Source organism: Hermetia illucens, chromosome 3 (genome assembly GCF_905115235.1).
Source record: "Hermetia illucens chromosome 3, iHerIll2.2.curated.20191125, whole genome shotgun sequence".
Classification (NCBI taxonomy): Eukaryota; Metazoa; Arthropoda; class Insecta; order Diptera; family Stratiomyidae; genus Hermetia; species Hermetia illucens.
In genome coordinates, this window is record NC_051851.1 from 136,933,882 (window position 1) to 136,956,406 (window position 22,525).

General features: G+C 40.3%; 1 protein-coding gene across 1 annotated transcript; it reads left to right on the plus strand.

The window, feature by feature from the left end:
• The first annotated feature begins 388 nt into the window (after positions 1–388).
• On the plus strand, positions 389–16,577 carry LOC119651636 (putative oxidoreductase GLYR1 homolog). Its single transcript, XM_038055300.1, has 11 exons — positions 389–825; positions 1,126–1,248; positions 14,463–14,589; positions 14,655–14,789; positions 14,846–15,217; positions 15,282–15,392; positions 15,452–15,598; positions 15,658–15,781; positions 15,841–15,930; positions 15,998–16,087; positions 16,148–16,577. The coding sequence occupies exons 1-11, from the start codon at positions 773–775 to the stop codon at positions 16,345–16,347; spliced, it is 1,572 nt and encodes a 523-aa protein (XP_037911228.1). The 5' UTR covers positions 389–772; the 3' UTR covers positions 16,348–16,577.
• Positions 16,578–22,525: the final 5,948 nt, after the last annotated feature.

Below are 22,525 nucleotides of genomic sequence, written 5' to 3' on the forward strand. Positions count from 1 at the left end.
AAAGATTATTTAGTTTTTAAAAATTAGATCTCAGACAGAGAATTACCCAAATTTATTTATTAATTAAAGTACTAACAACTAAGTTCAGGTAATCAAATTCCCCTCCTGCTCGCTTAGATATGTGACCTATTTACTGCTGCTTCCCTTTCTGATCAACACATTTACGAGTATTTGCCTCGCAAGCGGGCATAGCAAGAGGAAATTGCTTTAGAAAGTGGAGAAATGCTCATTGCATAATAAATCGATTCTCTCTGGATATTTATCTGAAGAACTTCACCGTCCATTCAGCAAATCTCAACAAATGTCAGATATTTTCTTCTGAAATTCAAAAATCCCACTCTGCATTCCCACCAAGTTTCCAACTCACAACCAAGCGCCATTTGCATTTTCGCCGCGTCGCTTTTTCTTATCGGTGCTGCCCGCGCCCCGATCGGTTTCAAGCTCTAGAGCGACGCGTCCTTTCAAATTCGTTTGTCGTTTGTCGTCGTTCGCCGCCTGTGTGTGCTTGTGTCCGTCGCCCTCGACGTCGTCGTCGTTGCAAGCGAACGCGTTCGTGAGTGTCAAATTGCAGTTTTCCCTCATCTTCGGTGCCTGTGATTCTGCCATCGCCAGGAAATTAACATTAATTTTCACAACAGTTTCACCTGTTGTGCGTGGATTTCGATCGCGCAAATATTGTGTCTGACGACATTTCAAGTGCACGGTGAATTATAGGAAACTAGACGCGCGCGCTCGATCGTCTTCGCGGAAGCGGGACAAGTGAAAAGCCAAAATGTCGGCGCCACCGACTTCACCGGGAACATTTAAGAAGAATGACCTCGTTTGGTGAGTAAATGCAGACATTTCGTTGTAGTTTTACGTGATTCTGGTCACGTAGATCCCACTTCCGACGAACGAGCGGGAAATATGCAAGTGTACCAAATAATTCCGCGGAAAATGCCAAGACATTGCCACCTAACCTAACTTTGTGTACAACTTGGCGGCAATGGCCGGTCAAGATTTCCCGCCTGTTTGTGATCAATGTATGAAAAACTCAGAAATTTCAACAATCTATGCATACTGCCCCTCATATCATGTACTAGATTCTTATTCTACCACTAACTGAAATGAATTTTCATGTTTCAGGGCTAAAATGAAAGGCTTCTCACCGTGGCCTGGAAAAATCTCAGACCCGCCACTTGAACTGCGAAAAGCACCAAAGAAGAACGTTGCCACGCAGTGTATTTACTTTTTCGGAACGAGAAACTAGTGAGTATCCTGAAGCAATTATCTATATCCCAATTGAGCTCCCAATAGGTCAGGGAGAAGCGTCCAGGGCTAGAAAGCACTACAAATATGGCGCTAAGTCTTAATGCTAGTTCCCGCGTTGTTCTGCCATTTTGAGCTAGAGTCGTGCCGCAGTAGTATCAAAAAAACGTTGACCTGTACAGCGCATTGGCGCGTTCAGTATTCCATTCTTTAGTTGGCAAAATAAGTTTCGTTTTGATCAAGTTTGACGTTTAGAGGTTGTACGGGCAGTCTCCACGCGGGGATTTCATTTATTCTGAACTGGATATTTTAGTTTTACGCTTCTCTTTGAGGTTTATTCCCAATTGGCTGTTTTTAGCTTGGTGCATTTGGTCTCTGACTGGCGTGAGAGCAGGTAAAAATTTGTCGCCTGCTAGGTCTGCTGATTATGCTTCTCCTATTTCCCCCCAATTCGTTATCTTGCCGAGCGGCATTACGGCTGACAAAGTACAATTTAATTTTATCAAAATAATAAAACGTAAGCTCGAGTGACTGCCATGAATATATTTTTTGTTTATTTCATTTCGACCATAACTAGATCGACGATATGCACTACAAAATCTGCATCGCCTAATTTGGGCTAAAAAGTTTAGATGATTTGCATGTGAAGTCCTTTCCAGCGCAACAAACCACAGAATATAAAAATAGATCTGAAACTGAAATAACTGAAACAATTTTATTTGTTCAGATAAAACCAAGTTCTGTTGATCTAGACCATCAGACAGAGGGCAACATGGGAAGATTTAGATGGTAGTCTTTTACCTTCATTATCAGAACAGGCCAAACAGATTCTTGTCCAGTCTTCTGAGATCAATGACCAAGTTTCCCAATGGGAAAGTCTCGAAAAGGATCTGCTTTGTTCTTCAATTGAATTGTCTTATCTTTAATCGAATACTCTTCTATGGTCTTTTCCATGGACACAAAAATTAGGGTGTCATTTATTTTTCTGAACATTTAAAAAAATATTAAAATTGCTGAATTGTTTTTTAACTCATTTATTAAGCTAAGTGTGTGTTACGGAGAGCTCAGTGGTTAGAACACTAAGCTCTCGTGCGGAAGGTCGCGGTTTAAATCCCATTGGTGGCAGTGGGATTTGTATTACAGTCGACTCAGCTATGAATGAGTACCTACCTCAGGTGAATGCGCCCTCACATGACTGTCTTCAAAAAATTTATTATTCCGGGTTATCACAATTTCGACAGATGCCGGATTTTACCTAATACTAGCACTAAGTGCTACGCTCGGACGATCCTACCTACTTAAAAACTAAAGGGCGCTGGTGGTAGGTCAATGGGAGAACCCGTCGAGAACTCCCCGCAACATCAAACACGTATGCAGAATTGTGTACTTCTGCATCGTTTGAACCAGACTGTGCGAAAGTCCCAGGACATCAAGGGAAGTCGTGAGGGATTTCGGTACAATACCTGTACCTGTACCCGTCGAGTGGAGACGCGACTTCATAGACGGAAAAAGGAAGTTTGGGAGAACCAACAAGTCTGTGAACTAGAAAAGTACAGGAAGCAACCGCACCAGGCGCAGAAGTTTTACCAAGTCAGCAGGATGAAGCCTTACTTATCTAGATGCTCATCCTGCCGAGACAAAGAGGGAAATCTGATTTCCGATAGAATGGGCATATTGGAGCTTTGATGAGCTACTGAACAACCAGAACATCGGCGAGTTGGAGGTTCCGCCAACTGAAGACGACGGACAAATACTGCCACCACCAAGTTTAGGAGAAACAGTCCGTGCAATTCATCGGCTAAAAAATCATAAGTCGCCAGGAGCCGGTGGAATTACAGCCGAATTCGTTAAATATGGAGGCGACCAATTACACCAAGTGGTTGATCAACTTGTGCTCAAGGTATGGCACAGCGAATCAATGCCTGACGATTGGCAACGAGGCATTATCTGTCTCATACATAAAAAGGGAGATATCATACAGTGCAGCAAATATAGAGATGTCGCGTTGCTGAGTACCATCTATAAGATATTCTCCACTATCTTGCTAGGCCGGATAGCCCCATACGCCCAGAAGATCATTGGCCCATACCAAAGACGCTTCACTCCAGGCAAATCAGCAACGGATCAGATTTTCTCTCTGCGGCAGGCGATGGAAAAACTGTTGGAATATGGACAACAGTTGCACCATCTGTTCATCGATTTTAAAGCCGCCTATGATGACAGCCAGGGTAAAACGGTACACGGCCATGAGAGAATTCGGTGTCCCGACGAAATTAATAAGACTGACTAGGCTGACCCTGACCAATGTGCGAGGTCAGATAAAAGCAACAGGATCACTCTCAAGACCATTCGACATCAACCACGGTCTACGACAAGGGGATGCGCTATCATGCGTCCTCTTAAACCTGGCCCTCGAGAAAGTGATCCGTGATGCTGAGGTAAATGCAAGAGGTACGATCCTCTTCAAGTCCACTTAACTACTGGCCTATGCTGACGATATCGACATCATGGGAAGAACCACCCGAGATGTACAAACTGCCTTCATCCAGATCGAGCAGGCGGCGCGAGACCTTGGGCTGCACATCAGTGAAAGCAAGACAATATATGGTGGCAACGTCAGCATCGAAGACGAATCAACCAACAACATCAAACCGCACTGGTCAAACGAAGAAGAATAAGGATAGGAGAATACAACTTTGAGACCGTTGACAATTTCTCCTATTAAGGGTCGAAAATCACAACCGATAACAACTACGATGATGAAATCCGCGCCCGGTTGTTGTCAGCCAACAGAGCCTATTTCAGCTTACAAAGACTGTTCCGCTCGAAACGTCTCACCATAGGGTCAAAGCTTTTACTATACAAGACTATGATCTTGCTAGTCCTCATTTATTCCTCGGAAACTTGGGTTCTTAGCAAGAAAAATTGCGAACTCTTGGCCGCGTTCGAGAGAAGAATCCTCCGAAGAATTTTTGGCCTCCTACATCAGGATGGCCGATTCCGTAGCCTACACAATGACGAAATCTATGAGCGATACCATGACCGTCCGGTTGTGGATAAAATCCGGCTCAATAGGTTACGGTGGGCGGGTCACTTAATCCGTATGGATGAGGATGATCCCACCCGGAAAGTCTATAAGGGCAATATCTATGGTAGAAAAAGAAGACGAGGCAGGCCCTGCCTAAGATGGAGCGATGGATGGATAGAGCAGGCCTAGACCGGATACCGGTTGTTGCGCCGTTGATGATGATGACCTGTAGCTGACAATATTATGGGAACTACACCCACCCGCTCGAGACGCCAAATTTCTTCGATTTCCCGAGCCAATGGCTCATAGTTCACCTTCTTCTCCACGTATTTCCGTTCAATGTTGGTATTATGGGGGATAGCATCATCAATAATATACGCGGAGCGATCCGTCTTGTTAACTAACAGTACGCCAGGCTTGTTATGTAGAGTATGGCGAATCAGTCAGAACTTGCCGGTCCCAATACATGCTGTAAACAACTATCAAGTACTGCTTGCGGCTCATATCGGTAAACCGGACATGTTCCCGTGATCAGCCCATGCTTGTATGTAAGTTTTTGATGGATAACTTTACATACAGCATTATGCCTGGTGATATATTGCAGTACAGCCAGAAATGAGATGGTCCAACGTCTCTAACGCCGAACCACACATTCTACACTGGTCGTTCTCCACCCGTTATTTCATGATGAGCTTTTTATAAGCTCAGGTGGCGACCACGCCGTCCTGAATGGCGCACACGAATCCCTCCGTCTCAGCAAAGAGCTCCCAAACACACAGCCATCTGTTCGACAAATGCAAATAAGCGCGCAGCCAGTCGACTTGGCGATGATGTTGTGCCGCCACATCAACCACGCCCCTACCTCCGGTTCATCCGCTCCACGGCAGACTTTAGATGATGCATTTGGGATTTGGACATAGTTGTTCGTATCCGCCGCTGGATGTTTTCCAGATCGGTCTTCGTCCACGGTGTGATGTTGCCAGTCCGCTGATAGTTCCTCTGATCTCAGCCTCTTTACCTTACCTTCTCTCTAAATGAGTTTATGGAAAGTCGAAGCAGCTAAAATACCAAACTCCAGGCTAACCGACTTTGGGAGCAGCAATTGCTTAAAATCTACAAGAAACACGTAGTGTGATCCTAGGAGCAGCAATTGCTGAACTCCACAAGAATTAAACACGTCTTGGTTACCTTTGATAGTTCTGCTGAACTATGTATTTCTCATTTCATGTTTCCTAATTTATACAAAATTTACATATACTTAGTAGGCCTGTACTTTTAGATACATATGAATGTACAGTATATGGGAGAAAATATTACGTAGTAAGCAATGATAATGTGGATAAGTTTGCATAAGGCAGTGAAGGGATAGCGAATACAATCAACGCGCTTATTTTATTCTTCCCCGAGAGATGCGATTTCAGTACCAGCTTTACACATCGCAAGAATTTGGACAGCAGAGCATCTTTCAGATCACCAACTCGACCATGGGTTCCTTGCAGAATTCCTAGGTACTTGTAGAAGTCTGTCTCGGTCATAGCTTCGATGTGGAGGTCACCAATGCTATGTCCGGCATGCGGCCCGTGATGACCTCCGCGGATGGCTTGGATTCGACACTTGTCTAATCCAAACTCCATCCAAATATCACGGCTGAACATGTCTATTATTCGCAACAGACTTCTAAGATGGTCGTCAGTCCCAGCACACAGCTTGATGTCATCTAAGTGCATCAAGTGTGTCAGTTCGCACTTAGCACATACTCCATACTTTATTGCAAAACCATGCACTCTAGCCTTCAGTAAGCATGGAAGGGGTTAGCTAGGTATGCGGGACAGCATCGACAGCCTTGGCATAATCGATATAGCAACTAAAAAGGTTTCTTTGGCCTCTAGTTGCTTGCCCTAGAACTACCGAGTCGATAATAAGTTGCTCTTTGCAACCCCTTGACTCAACTCGGCAATCCTGCTCCTCGGACAGAATGTTGTTGGTCTGGAGGTGCGCATTGATCCTTCCACTAATAATGAACATTATGAATTTGTAGGTTGGTTAACAAGTAATCGGTCTTGTCTCTGCGGGGTCCTCCACCGTGTCTTTCTTAGGGTAATCCCCGCAGTTAGGAAGTGTGGAAAATCCTCCGGCCGACTCATGACCTCATTTATACTGCGTGCCAACCGACTGTGTACGCTGTTAAATTTCTTATATCAGAAATTCTGCAACCGATCCAGACTTGGGGCCCCTTCAGTTCTTCGAGCTGTTTATGGCTTCTCGAACTTCCTCTTCGGTAACATCCACAAAATTCATGCCAAGCGTATTGACATGGCGGGTGCCTTCGACGGTGATCCACTCAGCATGCTGGGCGGGTAACCCCCAAATTCCACCCCAATACTCTTTCGCTTCCGTCACCGAAAATTGTACTGTATGGACGCTCTGTTGGAATTCGTTGAGAGATCTGAAAAAGCTCCGCTGATTCCTCGCGTATGTTGCATTCTGGATACGTCTGGAATGACTTCCGCCATACCGGTTTAACCGACTGCATATGACAAAAAGTTTCTGCTTTAGTGTGTCCAGAATTTCAACTATTGGTTTCTCAGTGGGGATGGCATAGTTTCTGTAAACTCTCTGCACTTTATTCTTCACCCACTGGCATTGCCAGCGCTGATCTGAATCAGTCTAGCAATGTCTTGACTTAGTGAGTGCCGCCGATGTTCCAAACGAAATCCTTCAAAATCGAATTGTTTTCTCCTAATACGACGGGTACAAGTTCAACCAACTAATGGACGAAAGAATCATTCAGTATTTCAAAATGCATTATCAAAAATGTAATTTAAAGAATCTTCTGCAATTTTTGGAAAATCAAAAAGGTTTCAAGTCTACCTAGCATTATTACAAATTGTTTCAAATGTTTCCGAGAAATTTGAGTGGGACGACGGCTAATATTTACCATTATCTTTTTTCTAACATATGACTGAAAAATCAAGTGAAATTTGACAACGTTGTTCTGATAGCTGTCCAATTCCAAAATTATTGTCTTTAGACGAGGCTCAATTTAGCTAATTTTTGACGGATTGAAGTGAAACTCTGTCACCCTTTTTAAGGTTTTGTTTGCAAAACAAAACCTTATTAAAATCGGTCTGTCCCGCGCACTTTTCTCAGAAACGGCTATACCGATTGACACGAAATTTGGTGAGAAGGTGGAAACTGTGATCGCCCAGACACGCAGTGAGGGGGGGTCCGTACATTCAGTAGGGGGGTATAAAATTGTTTGCAATATAATCATGTTGGGTATCAAATGAAAGGTCTTAATTAGTACTCGATGCCGGTCTTAGTTTTGACATTTGTTAGAAAGGCGGGGCGTGGGAGGGGTCGGAAGGGATGATTTCTTTAACGGACCCATTCTCAAAAACTACCCAATCGAAAAATCTGAAAAAAATCATGAAGCTGCGGTGTCCAGGCTTCCAAATACTCCCCACATCGATATCTGTTCAAATTAAGTTAATAATAGTATATTACCAGATTTTTGGGGAAATTGAGTAAAACCTCCTCATCTCAGACTTATAAAAGTTGGTAGTAGTATAAAATATAATATGAGGCATATTATCCCCAAGTTTGATCAAAATCATACTATTACTAACAAAGTTACAGTAGCTCAAAGTTGACTTTACCCTGTAAATTTACTGCAACTAAATATCAATATCACACTGAAGTGATTAGTCAGACATGCTAAATGCCTATACATAATGGGCTACGTACAAATAGGATAGTTCTGCACTCAAATATACTCACAAAAGAAGCAAACAAAACCTTTGTTACATGAAGCGTCGAGCTTCCGGTTTCCCGACTTGTTTGATATTTAATGTCTTCCTCTTTGTTCGAAATTTGTTGAACACTTATCATCACAGGCAAGGCTAACCACTGACAAATGTTTGATGAGCTGAAAAGCTCGCTCGCTAACATAGAGAATAATTATTTGATAAAATCATACTATTTTTATAGTACGATTTGTCTTTAGTCTCAAAATAGGTTTCAGTGTCGGCGATTACCTTTTCATCGGTGCTAAGTTTCTTTCCAGCGAGCATTCGCTTGATGTCTGGTCGCAATAATTATTCTAGTAGTACAACCGTAGAAATGTGTTCTGAATAAGTTGTGAAAATTTCAAAGAATGCCGTTGGATAGATTTTGGCACACGATTTTCAACATGCAGTTTCAACAAGTCTGGAAACCGGAAGCTAGACGCTTCAGATATGAAAGGTTTTGTATATTTCTTTCATATAGAGATGTGAGTGTGCATTTGTCCCATTAGTATGTAGCACGTAATATACGCATATACCCACTTTCAAGTGATATTGACATTCAAAGTCTTGAATTTGCACTGAAGCGACAGCTCATGCTCTATGACGTAGCCTACACTATTGCAAAATTTTGTGATTCTAGGGTGAACTTAAGGGGGGTTTTCATGCCAATTGCTAAAAATTATAGTAATGCACTATTATTAACTTTATTTGAACAGATATCGGTATGGAAGGTATTTCGGACCCCAGGCACCATATAGTGGCAGCCTCCTGATTTTTTTCAGATTTTTCGGTTTGGTAGTTTCTGAGAATTGGTTCGTTAAAAAAATGATCATTTTGAACTCCCCGCACTCCCCACCTTTCCAACAAATGTCAAAACTAAGACCGGCTTCAAAAAGTACTAAACGAGACCTTTAATTTGATACCCCACATTATTATATTTGATGAAAAAAAAATTTATACCCCCCTTTTGCATGTATTTACACAAAACCTTAAAAAAACGCGTCAAAACGACATCCACAAGAAATTATTTATGGTCCATTTATTATTCTACTGCAGGTGTTTTCTCCGTAGATTGTAGGACTTCCTACTTCTTGAATTTTTTAAATCTGATGATTAGCTTGCTATCGTAGCGCATCTCTTTACTCATCAAATTGGTTTTGCTGTTTCGTAATATTAGCTTCAAACAGAGTAACGACTTAAAGAGTCCACATTCCGCATTTTTTTGCCAAGTATAAGTTTAGTGGTGTAAGAATAATCCTCCAGAAACTACGCCCATCTACAGTTCTTAGTTGATAGTTTCTGTTGCCCCCTGTCTGCACAGACTATTAATAATAATCGTTGGCGCAACAATCCATATTGGATTAGGGCCTTGAAGTCTGTTAGAGCACTTCATTCAAGACCGTAACGGTATACTACAGTAACACTGTAGGGGGCAATGCGGTCAGCATTGTGCTCGCCCGAGATTATAACCCTGATTTGACTCAGGTACTACTTATACCCTAACCACTCAGCTGTCCGAACACTTCACAGACTATTACTTTTTTAACTACACACCCAAAAGATAGAGTAAAGGATGAATTTTACATTCGGCCTAAAAGTTAAATATTTTCTTTAAAATACGGCTTTTGTTATCAATCTATAGCTGTATTCGCCAAACAGTTCTAAGCCTGTTTTTATGCTCTCAATCACTTCTTATCTTTCGCTCGAATAAATACATCGTCAAAATGATCACATACGATTTCCTTATTTAAAAACATCTAAATCGATCCCCTTCTCTAGCTCTCTCTCTTTGTTTTTCAATGTCGTAACCACCAACTCCACCCAAGCATTCGTTCAAAGTATGTTTTCCTTGAACCAATGACCCGGACGCCTTCTCCCTCTGCCGGGATCCGTCTGTGTACCAGGTAGTCGGTTGCTGCAATTAGGCCATATGTAGAGGGCATCGTCTCCCAGTTTGCCCTGCTGCTGCAACGTATATCAAACCTCTTATCGAAATGAAATATTCTCGATAGATTATCCTTGGTATAGTAATTCAGGATGCCGCCTAGAAAGAATATCAATTTTTCTTCGATTTAGCTCTCCATCTCACTGGTACTCCCAGACAGTTCCGTTCTGTGGTTCTGAGCTGAGACTTAGAATAGTGCAACGTTACGAAGAGATATCATCGCGTTATGTATTTCAACTCGTTTTACCCACCGGGTCTAATAAAGTGGACAGGAAAAAGTGCTTCCTTCATCTTAGCTGCCTCCATAAAACAGAATTTTAGACGAGTTGTTGATGATTTTTGTAATGATCAACTTATAACCAAGAAAAATAGTTATCGTAGCTTAAGTACTGAGGAAGAGAGTAAGTAGCTTTCGAAATACGTATTTACTAACTATTAAAATATATTGTAGTAGGAGCAAGCTACCTAGTTTTATTTTTATTATAACCAAGGCTGCATGGACCCATTTTAATGTCATTGTCTATTTCCGGTTAGAAGCATGCTTTTTACAATTGCGTTGAGGAGTTCCTTCTTTGCGTTTTTATACTATGTGGAACTAAGGATTATCTCGACTTAGCCTACGCAATTCGCCGAGTTCTGAGATCTTGAGAAACTTGAGAGAGTTGATTCGTAAATTGGCAATTTCAGTTGCTCATCGGTTTTTTAGCGACTTTTTGTAGTCATGTCTAATTTTGCACATTGATATTTCAACTTGGGTCCACTAGGGGTTCAGTGATATCTCTTCTATTGTGGTCAAGTCCTATGACTCATATACCCTTCTATCATAGATGAGGCTGAGAAAAATGTATCTACTTCAATTTTTACGGGGTTTTATCTAGTAGATATTCGCCGGAAGTTCTTACGCGTTCGCCGCACCTGAGGAAATATGCTGCTGCTACTAACACTAAGGACTTCATATCAAGGGGCACGACGTCCGGGATAGTACGTTCTCAAACAGGGTGTCAAAATATTGGAATGCTTCCGGTAGGATAATAAGGGATTGTATAGTTCCTAAAACTCATCTTCCTCGAAAGCCGTATTAAACCATGGTCTCATTCGAAGATACTGGCGTCAAAGTCTTCTTCAATGGACTCTTCCTTCCATATTTCGAATCTAAACTTTCAGGACGCCAAGGTTTTCCCAGAAAACAGGCTTAAGCTCGGTGGCAGGTAAAACCTGAAAAGTGTAATTATCTCATAACGAACCCCATTTCCTTGATTGTAGCCCCGCACTGTATCTAGATAGCATTGCCAGTCCAGATTCAGACGTGTACCCTTAGAGTCACATTGTTTAGCCTTAAAAACGAAGACTTTCGCACCCAGGAGAATCTGGTGTGCCTCACATATCGAGTTTTTTCCAAATTTGACAAGTAATCGATTCGGGTCAATCTGTTCTATTTTCCTTTTTAGGTTAGCTACTTGCCCCATTTAGTTACCACTTCCCGGAATTAATTTTACTACAATATTATAGACAAATCGTCAGTATGTTAAGTTTGCCGCTTTTCAAGCAGCTATTGACTATGCTAACCTTCAATTATTCCCTACGAGCTACTCTGGTGTTATCCCCATGGAGATACCTAGACTAGCCTTTTCAGAGGGGGGCTAGTCAAGTAATCTGCTCCTGCAAAGAGCTTTAGAATCATCAATTTTGAACCGATGAGAGGGTATTTTACCTTCCCTCCTGAAAATCTTATTTGCAGTTTAGCTACAACTGGCTATAATCGCTAGAGTGTATCTTTAGAATTTCTCAAACTTGTGGGAGTGGGGGTTTATAAAAGTCCTTACGCGAGTTTATGTTCAGAACCGCTATCAAGTGCTAGTCGGCAGTCCTTTTTAACTGAATTTGCACCACCAGTTCAATGCTGTGATAGCTATGAACGTTCTGGCTAACAAGGTTCTTTACAACATCAGATGTCAAACTTATGTGCTAAGGCTCCTATGCAACCCATCATTTCGAATCATCATCACTAAGGTTAGTTCGTCACCAGGCTTATTTTTTAGCCTTTAGCCTGTTACTCGGGGGTCGGCTCGACCCGATCGAAAGCGCCATTTTCCTGGGTCATAAGCCTGACCGGGATGGAGTTGAGATACTCTCAAATCACCAAATCAAACTAATGTTATCTATCCTGAAACGCCATCTAGAAGAACCGTGGCCAACAAATAACTTTGTCCCATTTGTAACATCCTCAAAAATGATAAATCCGTTTTCATTCTGTGTATTATGTGTGCACTTGTGAGTAGATATATAACAAGTCGGGAAACCGGAAGCTTGACGCTTCAGGTATAAAAGGTTTTGTGTTTCCCTATGTGAGGAGCATAACGTAGTTCTCCATTGGTTACTGCCATTGCCAGAACTCAGCGATTTAAAAATCTCGAGTCAACGCCTTCAGCCAATGGAGAACTGCGTAATGAAATTGTTTCACGCATTAATGCAACCTGGATGAAGCGGGATTCCCCAACTGACGTTCTTTGTGATCTACGTATCAGCGCACGTCCCAAATCTAAAATTTACTGCAATGTCGTCCGTCTGCCGCTCTCTATAGTTCTGAGTGTTGGCCGACTATAAAGGACAATGAACGGCGTCTTGCGGTAATGGGGACGAAGATGTTGCATTGCACTGGTGGCGTGACACGTTTCGATTACGTCTGAAATGAGAATATCCGCGATCGATATGGGTTTGCATCGATCGTGGAAAAACTGCAAGAGAGGCGTTTTCGATGGTGTGGTCACATAATTCACGCTAACGAGAATTCAACAACCAGTATTGGTGAGATCATCGAAGTCAATGGTAAGCAACCAAAAAGCCGGCCAAAACAATGGTCGCATGATACACTGGATGGGGATTTGAAGGTCTCGCGATTACATCCTGATCAGGCATTTGATAAAATAAAATGACGAAACCGATCACGACGAGTCGACCCCGCTTGTGAACTGAAGGCTGAAGAAAAAGAAGAAGAGGTGAGGAGCGGTGAGCCTGACAGTCACATAGTTAAAAATTTTATTGGCCTCTATTTTTTAGAAAGTAATTTAAATAAATCATTTGATGGAAAGCACTGAATTGAAATAGTCAACCTCATACGCTTCACACTCTGAGTTTAATATTATTAGCAAATGCCAACAATTTAACCAACATCAAATATAAAAAAGGGCTAGGGAGAATTAGATTCTTCTTGAATGGAATTTTAATATTTCACTGGAATTTCAATTATTCTCGTTAATTATGACGTCAGCATCTTATTTGTATGGCTTAGGATGCTGTTAATTAGCACGAAATTGATAAGTTTGAACTGCTATAACTTTCCCACTAATAGTTGGATTTTCATGAAACCTGGCATGTGCATGCACGAGGCTGTCCTCTATGTCGGTGCAAAATTTAGTACACTTAGGATGAACTTAAGGGGAGTTTTTTAGTCTATTTCTAAAAGTTGACAATATACTATTAGTAAATTTTTTGAGCAGATACCGGAATGGGACATCTCTCGAAGATTAGATTTCACGTAAGTGTTTTACACAAAACCTTAAAAAGGGCTGCAGATAAATAGATTTTTCATAAATGTAACTTTAATATTCCACGCGAATGTCAATTATTCTGGGTAATTATGACGTCATCATCCGATTTGCATGGCTTTGGAAGCAGTAAACTCGCTCGAAATTGCTAAGTTTGAACTGCTATAACTTTGGCGTTAATTGCCTGATTTCCATGAAATTTAGCACATATATACGAAATATTGTCCCCTATGCTGATACAAAATTCGGAAGTCCTAGAATCAATTTAAGGGGGGTTTTCCAGTAAATTTCAAAAAATTGGTAATATACTGTTAGTAAGTTTATTTGAGCAGATATGGGAATGGGACATATTTTGAGGCCTAGATTTCATCTAGGCGCACCACCCTGATTTTTTTTTTCGGATTTTTAGGTTGGGTAGTTTCCGAAAATGAGTCCTGCCTCACTTCAAGTGCGTACATTTTGACTCCTTACTCACGCACTTTGCAATTTATGCCAAAACTAATATCAGTTTCGGAAATTAAAAATCGAGACCTTTCATTTGATGCCCCACACAACTATATCCGGCGAAAAAAATTTTTGAATCCCCCCTTTGCATGTATGGGGAGCCCCCCTTTAAACTCCACCTAAATTTATGCCACTCGCTGTATGCGTGGGATTTCATAGTTCCCATCTGTCCGCCAAATTTCGTTCGGATCGATTTAGCCGTTTTGAAGAAAAATGCGTGTGACAGACAGACATTGAATTGATTTTAATAAAGTTTTGTTTTACACAAAACCTTAAAAAGGATCACACACAAAATGAAATTTAAGTTGAAATGTATCTGAAACATGGAAATCACTATCAATGGCCTAAATTTGGCATTGGGTTCTCATTCAATCATTTTCAACAGTTTTCCTTTAATTTTAAAGTGCATGGATCGAAGAGCAAAATATCAAACCGTATCTGCCATACAAAGACGATTTATTAAAAACAAGTAAAACGGGAGCGTTCCGAGATGCGGTAGAGCAAATCGAAGAATACATCAAAGATCCGGAGGTAAGTTTGGTGCAATCTGTGTAGAGAAAAAGAATCTGCTCAAATAAACACAATATGTCCCTTAGAAATATGAAGCTGAAAACTTTCCACCCACGGAAAACTCTGAATCCGTCGAAGATCGTTTCAATCGGTTACGTGACGGAGGCGACGAAACCGTCGAATCAGATTCCCCAATCAAGAAAACACCATCACCAAAAAAGGTAAAACCTACAATGGAAAGAACTCATCAGTGAATTATAATTGAAAACATCCGCAGGTCAAATCAATTCTAGCAAAGAAACGCAATGATCGTCGTGGCACATCCTCGCTCCCGTCGAAACGAAAACGTCTTTCGTCGCCGGCGCCAAGTCGCAAGCGAATGCTCTCGACTGATAACATTATCACGCCAAGTACTTCACGTGCAAGTACACATCTTGTTACGTCCTTACTAAATAGGACAGTGGTCCAGCCTCCATCGGCGCACGAAGTCGATATGAATTCGGATGCACCGAATATCAAATGTCGTGAAATTAGTCCTTCAAAACTGACTCTCGGCTTCCTGGGGCTCGGCATTATGGGCAGCACGATTGTTAAGAATTTAATATTAACCGGGCACAAGGTCATCGTGTGGAATCGCACTGCTACGAAAGTAAGATGAATTTTCATGAGAGACAATGTTCAGGTTTTTAATCCGTGGTTTGTTCGGTTTTCAGTGTCGAAAGTTTATTGAGGCTGGCGCTAGCTTTGGGCGCACACCTTCAGATGTTGTTGAGAATGCCGATATAACATTCTCCTGCGTGGCTGATCCGCAAGCTTCAAAAGACGTAAGATTATTTGCTTGCTAAGAGTGACTTCATTCAAATATAATGTCAAATTTCCACAGATCGTATTCGGCAACTGTGGCGTTCTTCAAGCCAACTTAGAATCAACAAACAAGGGATACGTTGAAATGTCGAATATTGATCCAGAAACATCAAAAGATATTGCTGAGGCAATGTTAACAAAGGGAATGAGATACTTGGAAGTTCAGGTAGGACGATTCCCTTTAGTTTATGTTATTATTTCACAATTTTGCCTGTTTCATTTCAGTTGCAAGGCTCAAAACCTCAAGTTGAAGAAGGAACGCTCATCGTAATGGCTGCCGGGGACCACACTCTCTTCGACGATTGTCATTCGTGCTTCCAGTCGATAGCGAAGCATTCGTTCTTCATGGGTAAATGGAACACAAAAAAATATAGAAAATTCATTTTAAGTTTGATAATCATTTTTCAGGTGATATTGGAAATGCATGCAAAGTCAACCTTATCATTCAAGGCATGATTGGTGTGAGCCTCGTCGGGCTAGCTGAAGGAATGTCGCTAGGTAAGTGAGCTTGAACTGAAAGGAATGTTTTTGGAATGGTAGTCATTAATCTGATTTGATATTTCAGCTGAAAGGAGCGGAGTGAAAGTGAAGGATGTAATTGATATCATTAAGCTGACAACATTCTCCTCACCATTCATAATCAAAAAAGCTACAGGTAAATTCCATGTCTAATTTGTTCTGACTGAAGGGCCTGAATGTCAATTAACTTTTACAGAAATGTTGGGCAATGAATTCACACCCGAGCTCCCGCTGGCACACATCCAAAAGGACGTTCGATTGGTTCTAAATCTATCGGAGTGCTTCGACCATGCCATGCCCGCCACAGCCGCCTGCAGTGAAGTTCTCAAGCATGCGAAACATCTAGGCTATAGCGAACATGACGCAAGTGCCGTTTATGTCAGAGCGAAACTATAACAGTGAACAAATTATTGGTGTACGTTTCGTTCAAGATATTTTCTGTATAAACTGTTCACGTTTTTATACATGCAGACAAGATTCAATACATTTTTGATTTCTAACGAACCAATACCAAGCGATTGCGAAATTTGTTTGTAATCGTGTAGATTAGATCTGAATAACAATCGTGAGAAATTGTATGCGTGGTGTTTTTCTCCGCTCTTTTCTGAAACCGTTTGAAAACAAAACTAAAGATTAATGATGAATTTTCAGGATCAATTCAATCCTATTCGCCATCGCAAACATCAAGCAGACATTCATATATCAAAACGGTATATCTCTTACGAAAGCTACTCAACAGTTGGCTTATTTCTAATGTTTCTTCACACGCATGCAATTTCCGAAGGCTACAAACATTTTAAAGATTGACACAAAACCTGTTTTTGATTTTAAAGTTTCTTTTCTGTAACCAGAGCAGAAAATTTCATCCTCCTGAATTCATTACTTCCTCCATTTGTTGCAATAATGCTTTGCTACTTTTCAATATCTATTTTCAATTTTATTATTAGTAGTCAAGACCCTAGAATAAAGAACCCAATCGTTTCATAAATAAAACAAGAATTGTAGATTTAAATTTCAGTTAAATCAATTGAAAAAAATGTTATTTTTGACTATTCTTTGCTAATCCAAATTAAATCATTTTATTCGAAACAAAACAAAAATAGAACTTTTTCTATTCCTTTTTATTTTCTAAATTTAATTTAGGTAATATTTTTTAGAAAAAAATAAAATTCAAAGAAAGCATGGAAAAAATGAGTAAAGTAATAAGAAATGAAGAACACAAAGATTTTCAAACAATAATTAATTAATAATAAGTTTCGTGTAGAGAAAGGAAAGGAACAAGATTTTCGACGAACGCAGAGGGCGGAGCATTTGAAATGTGCTTTATTGGAGTTTAGAGATAGTGAAAAGATAAAAAGAAAACATTTATATAATACAAAGATGAGAAATACTTGAGATGAGTAAAAAATAAAGATCATATTTTATTTAAAAAATGAAAAGGGAATAATAAAATATCTGTTTATTATTGATAAAATGTAAAAAGTGTTTTATTACGGTCTGGGTCGGTTTGAAGGCTGGTATTACCTTTATCGAGTTCCGTTCGAAGAGTGTTCCAGTAAAAACATCCCAACAGCGTTAGTGATAGTCCATGAAGTTCAAAAATGTGGTTGGAACTTGAATATGTTCTTTATTGCTAGGGAAAGATTGTTGAGTGCCTTCGAAAATTAAGTCACCTCTAACTCCGGTTTTCAACGAAGTCCCTTGTGTTTAGTCTTTTATCTTATCTTCCACTCAACGTCTGCGAATTCCGTTGTACTTCCACTCTACACGACCAGCTCCCTGGCGCTTCCAATCTTAATGTGACTAGGATTCCGTTTATCGTATGAAAGGTAGGATTTCTTGTATCTGCTTTTTTATCGGTCATCCCCGCTGGTTCTAAAGTTTAGCTGAGGGTTCAACGACCCAAGGCCAAGCTCATCGTTCACGGTAAACAGTGAATTGCCTTCGACTCCCATTCATCGATTGGCCACCCTACTCAGGATTGATCCTTCAAGTTAAGGGGACTTTTCCCAATCAGCATTTTTTTATTTACTAATTCGATAGAATAGCGTCTGAAGAATCATCCCTGAAAGTTTTAAGTCGAAACTCCCAATAGTTTTTTTTTGTGAGAAGCTATTTATTATTCGATTTGCTTTTTCTTTTTTTTATTCTCTAGACTTGTCTTTAAAAAACTATTTAAAGTTAACAAGATTTTACATTCCGGAGGGCCACACATTCTGTTTATTTCGTAATCACATCTCATTTGTCTCAGGAACTATGGGATCGATTTTAATATTTTCTTTTGTCGAAATGATCCTAATATTCGTCATTATGCCCGAAATAGGATTTCCGAGATGCGTTGACATTGGATCCCCTTTTTCGATATTTTAATGTTCTGCTGCCAAAATTCTTTCAACCAATCCCGTTAGTTCTACTATATTTCGGTCCCTAACTACATATGTTCTAAGCAAAACTGTACACTTCTTCGGGTTCACGGTTTAGTCAAAAACGGAGTAGAAGTTGGATCAAATTTTGAAAAAAGGGCAAATTCAAAATCAAATATAACCGGATGTACAAGAACAACAATCGAATACATTTTTAAGGTTTTTATTTTGATTTCGTTCTTCATCTCAACAATAAAACGCTGGCCAATAGATAAATTTATAAGAATGTCAACCGGGAAGGAAAGAAAGCGATCGCTGCCACCCATTACAAAGATCCTTACGATAAACTGGATAATCAAGATGGCCAAGGATATCTCTACCGACTTGTCAAAAGCCGATACGAATTTATACATAGCATATCGAGCACACAAAAATGAAACTTTGCTTACCGACCGACGAGCTGCGACGGATAAATGACGAGAATATTTCGAACAGATTTCAACCGAAGAATTTTTTCCTCCTACCACTTACCAGCGCCACTGAAGTAGAGGAAGCAATAAAACGATTGAAATAGAAAGCAACATGACCTGACCTGACATCACATCTGGCTCTAGGAAGCGAAGAGCTGGCACCCAACCCTGTGGCTCAGTGAATTGTTCAATCGGGTTATTTAGGAAGGCAGAAACCCACCTAGCTGACAAGAAAGTACCACAGTTCCAATATGGAAAAAACTCCAGCAGATTGTTCAAATTTCTGGTCCCTCCGGTTACTGTACCATACCATGAAGATTTTTGAACATATTCTTGACAACCATATGCGCGAAATCGTTCAAATAACCGTGAGTCAAGCCGCAATACACACCGCATAGTTACTCATGGAGAAATTGCATTTCTGGATCTAAAAAAGACGTTTTACCGTGTGCTACACGAATTCATCTGATATGCTCTGCGGCAGCACCTAAATGGCTTACCACGGTCCGAAAAGTAAAATTCAAATTTCGTTTATCAAAACCGCTTCATGACCCTGTCGGCGTTCATCAAAGAAGCGCCCTCTCGCCACTCTTTGTTCTTGTTATGGGCATTGTCACGGGGCGCCCCATGATATCCAAAAGCAACCCATACAATCGTATGGATGGTATCATTAATGATGATCCTTCTTCGAAGTTTCCAGGGCATCATGCTTCACGCTCGCATCCAAATTGAATTTGGTTTAATCAATAAAGATGACGATATCCAAAAATTCGTATTTCTGGGTGAGGCTGAATTTGGCGACTTTTAGGCGGAGTTAAGGGTAAATCTCTGGCGATATTTTTTTGTTTAATAATTAATTTAATTCCCCTTTGCTCGAAATTTGTCACACACACGTTATTACCACAGCCAAAAATCAACTCTGACAAATTTTCATTTAAGAGGGTCATCCTGTGTGAAGGCCGTTTTTAACGCTTTTTTTAGAAATTTTTATGAAGTACTGGATAAAGGTACAAATACGATTTTTTCACCATATATTTATAAATATCTTGAGCAAGCGTAGTAATTTTTCCAGACCGATAGCATAGTTCATTATAGAAATACAGAGCAACTACCCATCTAAAAAAAAAGATGCTTTTCTGCTGCCTCGCTAGAGGACGCTGCGATCATCTTAAAGAAAAAAAAAGTAAATGGCATTTTAACGTGTGAACTTAACCACAGGCTGCAAACTAGGATGTTGAAAAATATTGAAAGTTACATTTTTGGTGCCTTGTTAAATTTTTTTTGTAAATTTTGGTGTTTTTTCCAGGCCTCTTTAATCAATAAAAAAAAACTACCGGATGAATCGCAATTATCCTAGCTTGCGGACCGTAGAAGTATGCTCTGAATAAGTCGTGAAAATTTCAAAGAATTTCGTTGAATAGATTTTGGGCTATGGTGGCAACAGATTCTGAACATGCAGTTTCGAGAAAAACGCATTTAAAAAGTTGAATGCGAATTTTAACCATAAAATCTTAACTGACCATTAATCTGCTTTACATCGTCTATAAACCTTAGGTTTCTTAAAGAAACACATGTAAAGCTTTGGCTTCAATTCTTATTATTTTAGCGAAGTCATTTGGACCAATAAATACGCGCTTTGTTTCGATTATCGACATAAACCTGGCATGTGACATTTTACCTGTTTAACTCTGTAATTTTCAAACGACTCCGAATATCAAAAAATTACTTTGCCCATATATTCTATACTAAATCTAGATACAATTGATGCCAAAAAAAAAACAATTCCTCGAATGCGACACACGGGATGAACCCTTTAACACTTTTTTTGTTTGAAGTAAGACTTTTCATTTATCTTTTCACCCTTTCATCAATTTTCGGTGGGTTTTTTTCCAAAATCTTTCGGATTTCCAGGAAACTAGAGTACACATGTTTCGATTAATTTGTATTGCAATGAATGCAAAGCAATAATAAATAGAATATCCTTTCAATTTTGAATAATAAAAATTTCGTGTGTTCATCCACATTTTAAAATGCACCTCGGAAAATTGAATTTTTTTTTATTTTTATGAAATGCTTTTTATTGCAACGACCTTTCGCTATCGAAAACGGACTATGATTGGTTTCTGGAATCTGCGCTCGCTCCTCGATAACGGTAGTGTGGGTCCTCGGAATGCTCGCTTTCTCCAACTTGAGCGGGAATTCCAACGATATATGCTGGACATTTTGGGCCTAAGTGAAGTGGGATGGTGAGACTCTGGAGAGTACTCCTCTCCCTTTTGCCACACTAGTGGTAATGTGCTTTTGTACTCTGGAAAGCCAAGTGGTAACAGACACGAATCCGGTGTTAGGTTGCTTCTGACTTCTACCGCAAGGGGCACTCTCTTGACCTTGGAGCCGGTTTCTCAAAGAAGCATCACAATGGTACAATGAGACTTCCGATACAGTGGAGAAGGATGGTTTCTACGAGCAATTAAACGCAGTTTAGGGGAAGCTACTTGAAGGTGACATTGTGATTGCGATGGGTGATCTGAATGCCAAGGTGGGATCTGACAACACCTTCCTCGGATATGTGATGGGGAAAGACGATTCTGGCGATCGCAACGGTAATGGTGGTAAGTTCGTAGATTTCAACAGTTTCCACCACATGTCTATCCTATGAGACACTGCCCGCGAACTTAATTAGCACATACCTATACATCCAAATACATCCACATTTGTACTGATATACAAATAACTAAAGAAAGGAAAACTAAAATTTTCCACGAGGAACCCGCCGTTCATACAAGTACACTTTGTATGATGATGACGTAATACACATCTTGGAGAGCAATAAATTTACGTGAAACGTGAAATTTTGAACCTCTATAACTTTGTTAATAATAGTTAGATTGCGTTTAAACTTCCCAAAAGTACATCCTATTTTATCACCTATGCTGTTAGGAAATTCTGTACGTTTAAGATGAACTTAAAGGGATTTCCGGGTAAATTTAACTTTGTGCAAATATCGGAATCGGATGTATTTTGAGGCCTAGATTTTGTAAAGATGCATCATTGTGTTTTTTTTTCAGATTTTTCGGTGGTGAGGTATACATTTTTAGTCTTCACTCTCTGGGTTTTCATCGAATATCAAAAATAACGTCAGTTTCCAAAAGTGCTAATCGAGCCCTTTCATTGAATTCCTTATATTTTGTAGAAAAATCAGTAATAATAATAATAGTAATCGTTGGCGCAACAATGCATGTTGGATCAGGGCCTTGAAGTGTGTTAGAGCACTTCATTTAAGACCGTAACGGTACACTAGGAGGCAATTTGGTCAGCATTGCGCTGAAAAATCAGTAATGATCTCAAATTTTGTTTAAGAATTGAGGGGTCCCTAAATCCGCCTTCCACTTAATGGCGGACCAGACCAGTTGGACAGCAACATCTTTGAGCAAGCACCCAAGTTGCAAAATATATGACTTGCAGCTTCGTCCAGGGCAGAGGCAACTCATCAGACGTTGCCTCTCCTTTGCCCTGGGGACAACGTGACCGAAGTGGTTACAAGCTGGCATTTGCTCCCTTGAACTGAGGGGTTTCTAAGTCCGCCATCCACTTAATGGGGGACCGGAGAAGTTGGAAAGCAACATACTTTCTCGGTTGTGGTCCACAGACGAAACCTCAAGTCATATATTTTACAACTTGAGTGTTTGCCCAAGGATGAGGGTTCCAGTCATACGTCACTCTAACAACAATTGGTTGCTC

Coding starts and splice junctions, on each gene's coding strand:
- LOC119651636 (XM_038055300.1), top strand. CDS start 773: ATGTCGGCGCCACCGACTTCACCGGGAACATTTAAGAAGAATGACCTC. Junction 826..1,125: donor AAGAAGAATGACCTCGTTTG/GTGAGTAAATGC, acceptor TTCATGTTTCAG/GGCTAAAATGAAAGGCTTCT. Junction 15,599..15,657: donor TGAGATACTTGGAAGTTCAG/GTAGGACGATTC, acceptor GTTTCATTTCAG/TTGCAAGGCTCAAAACCTCA.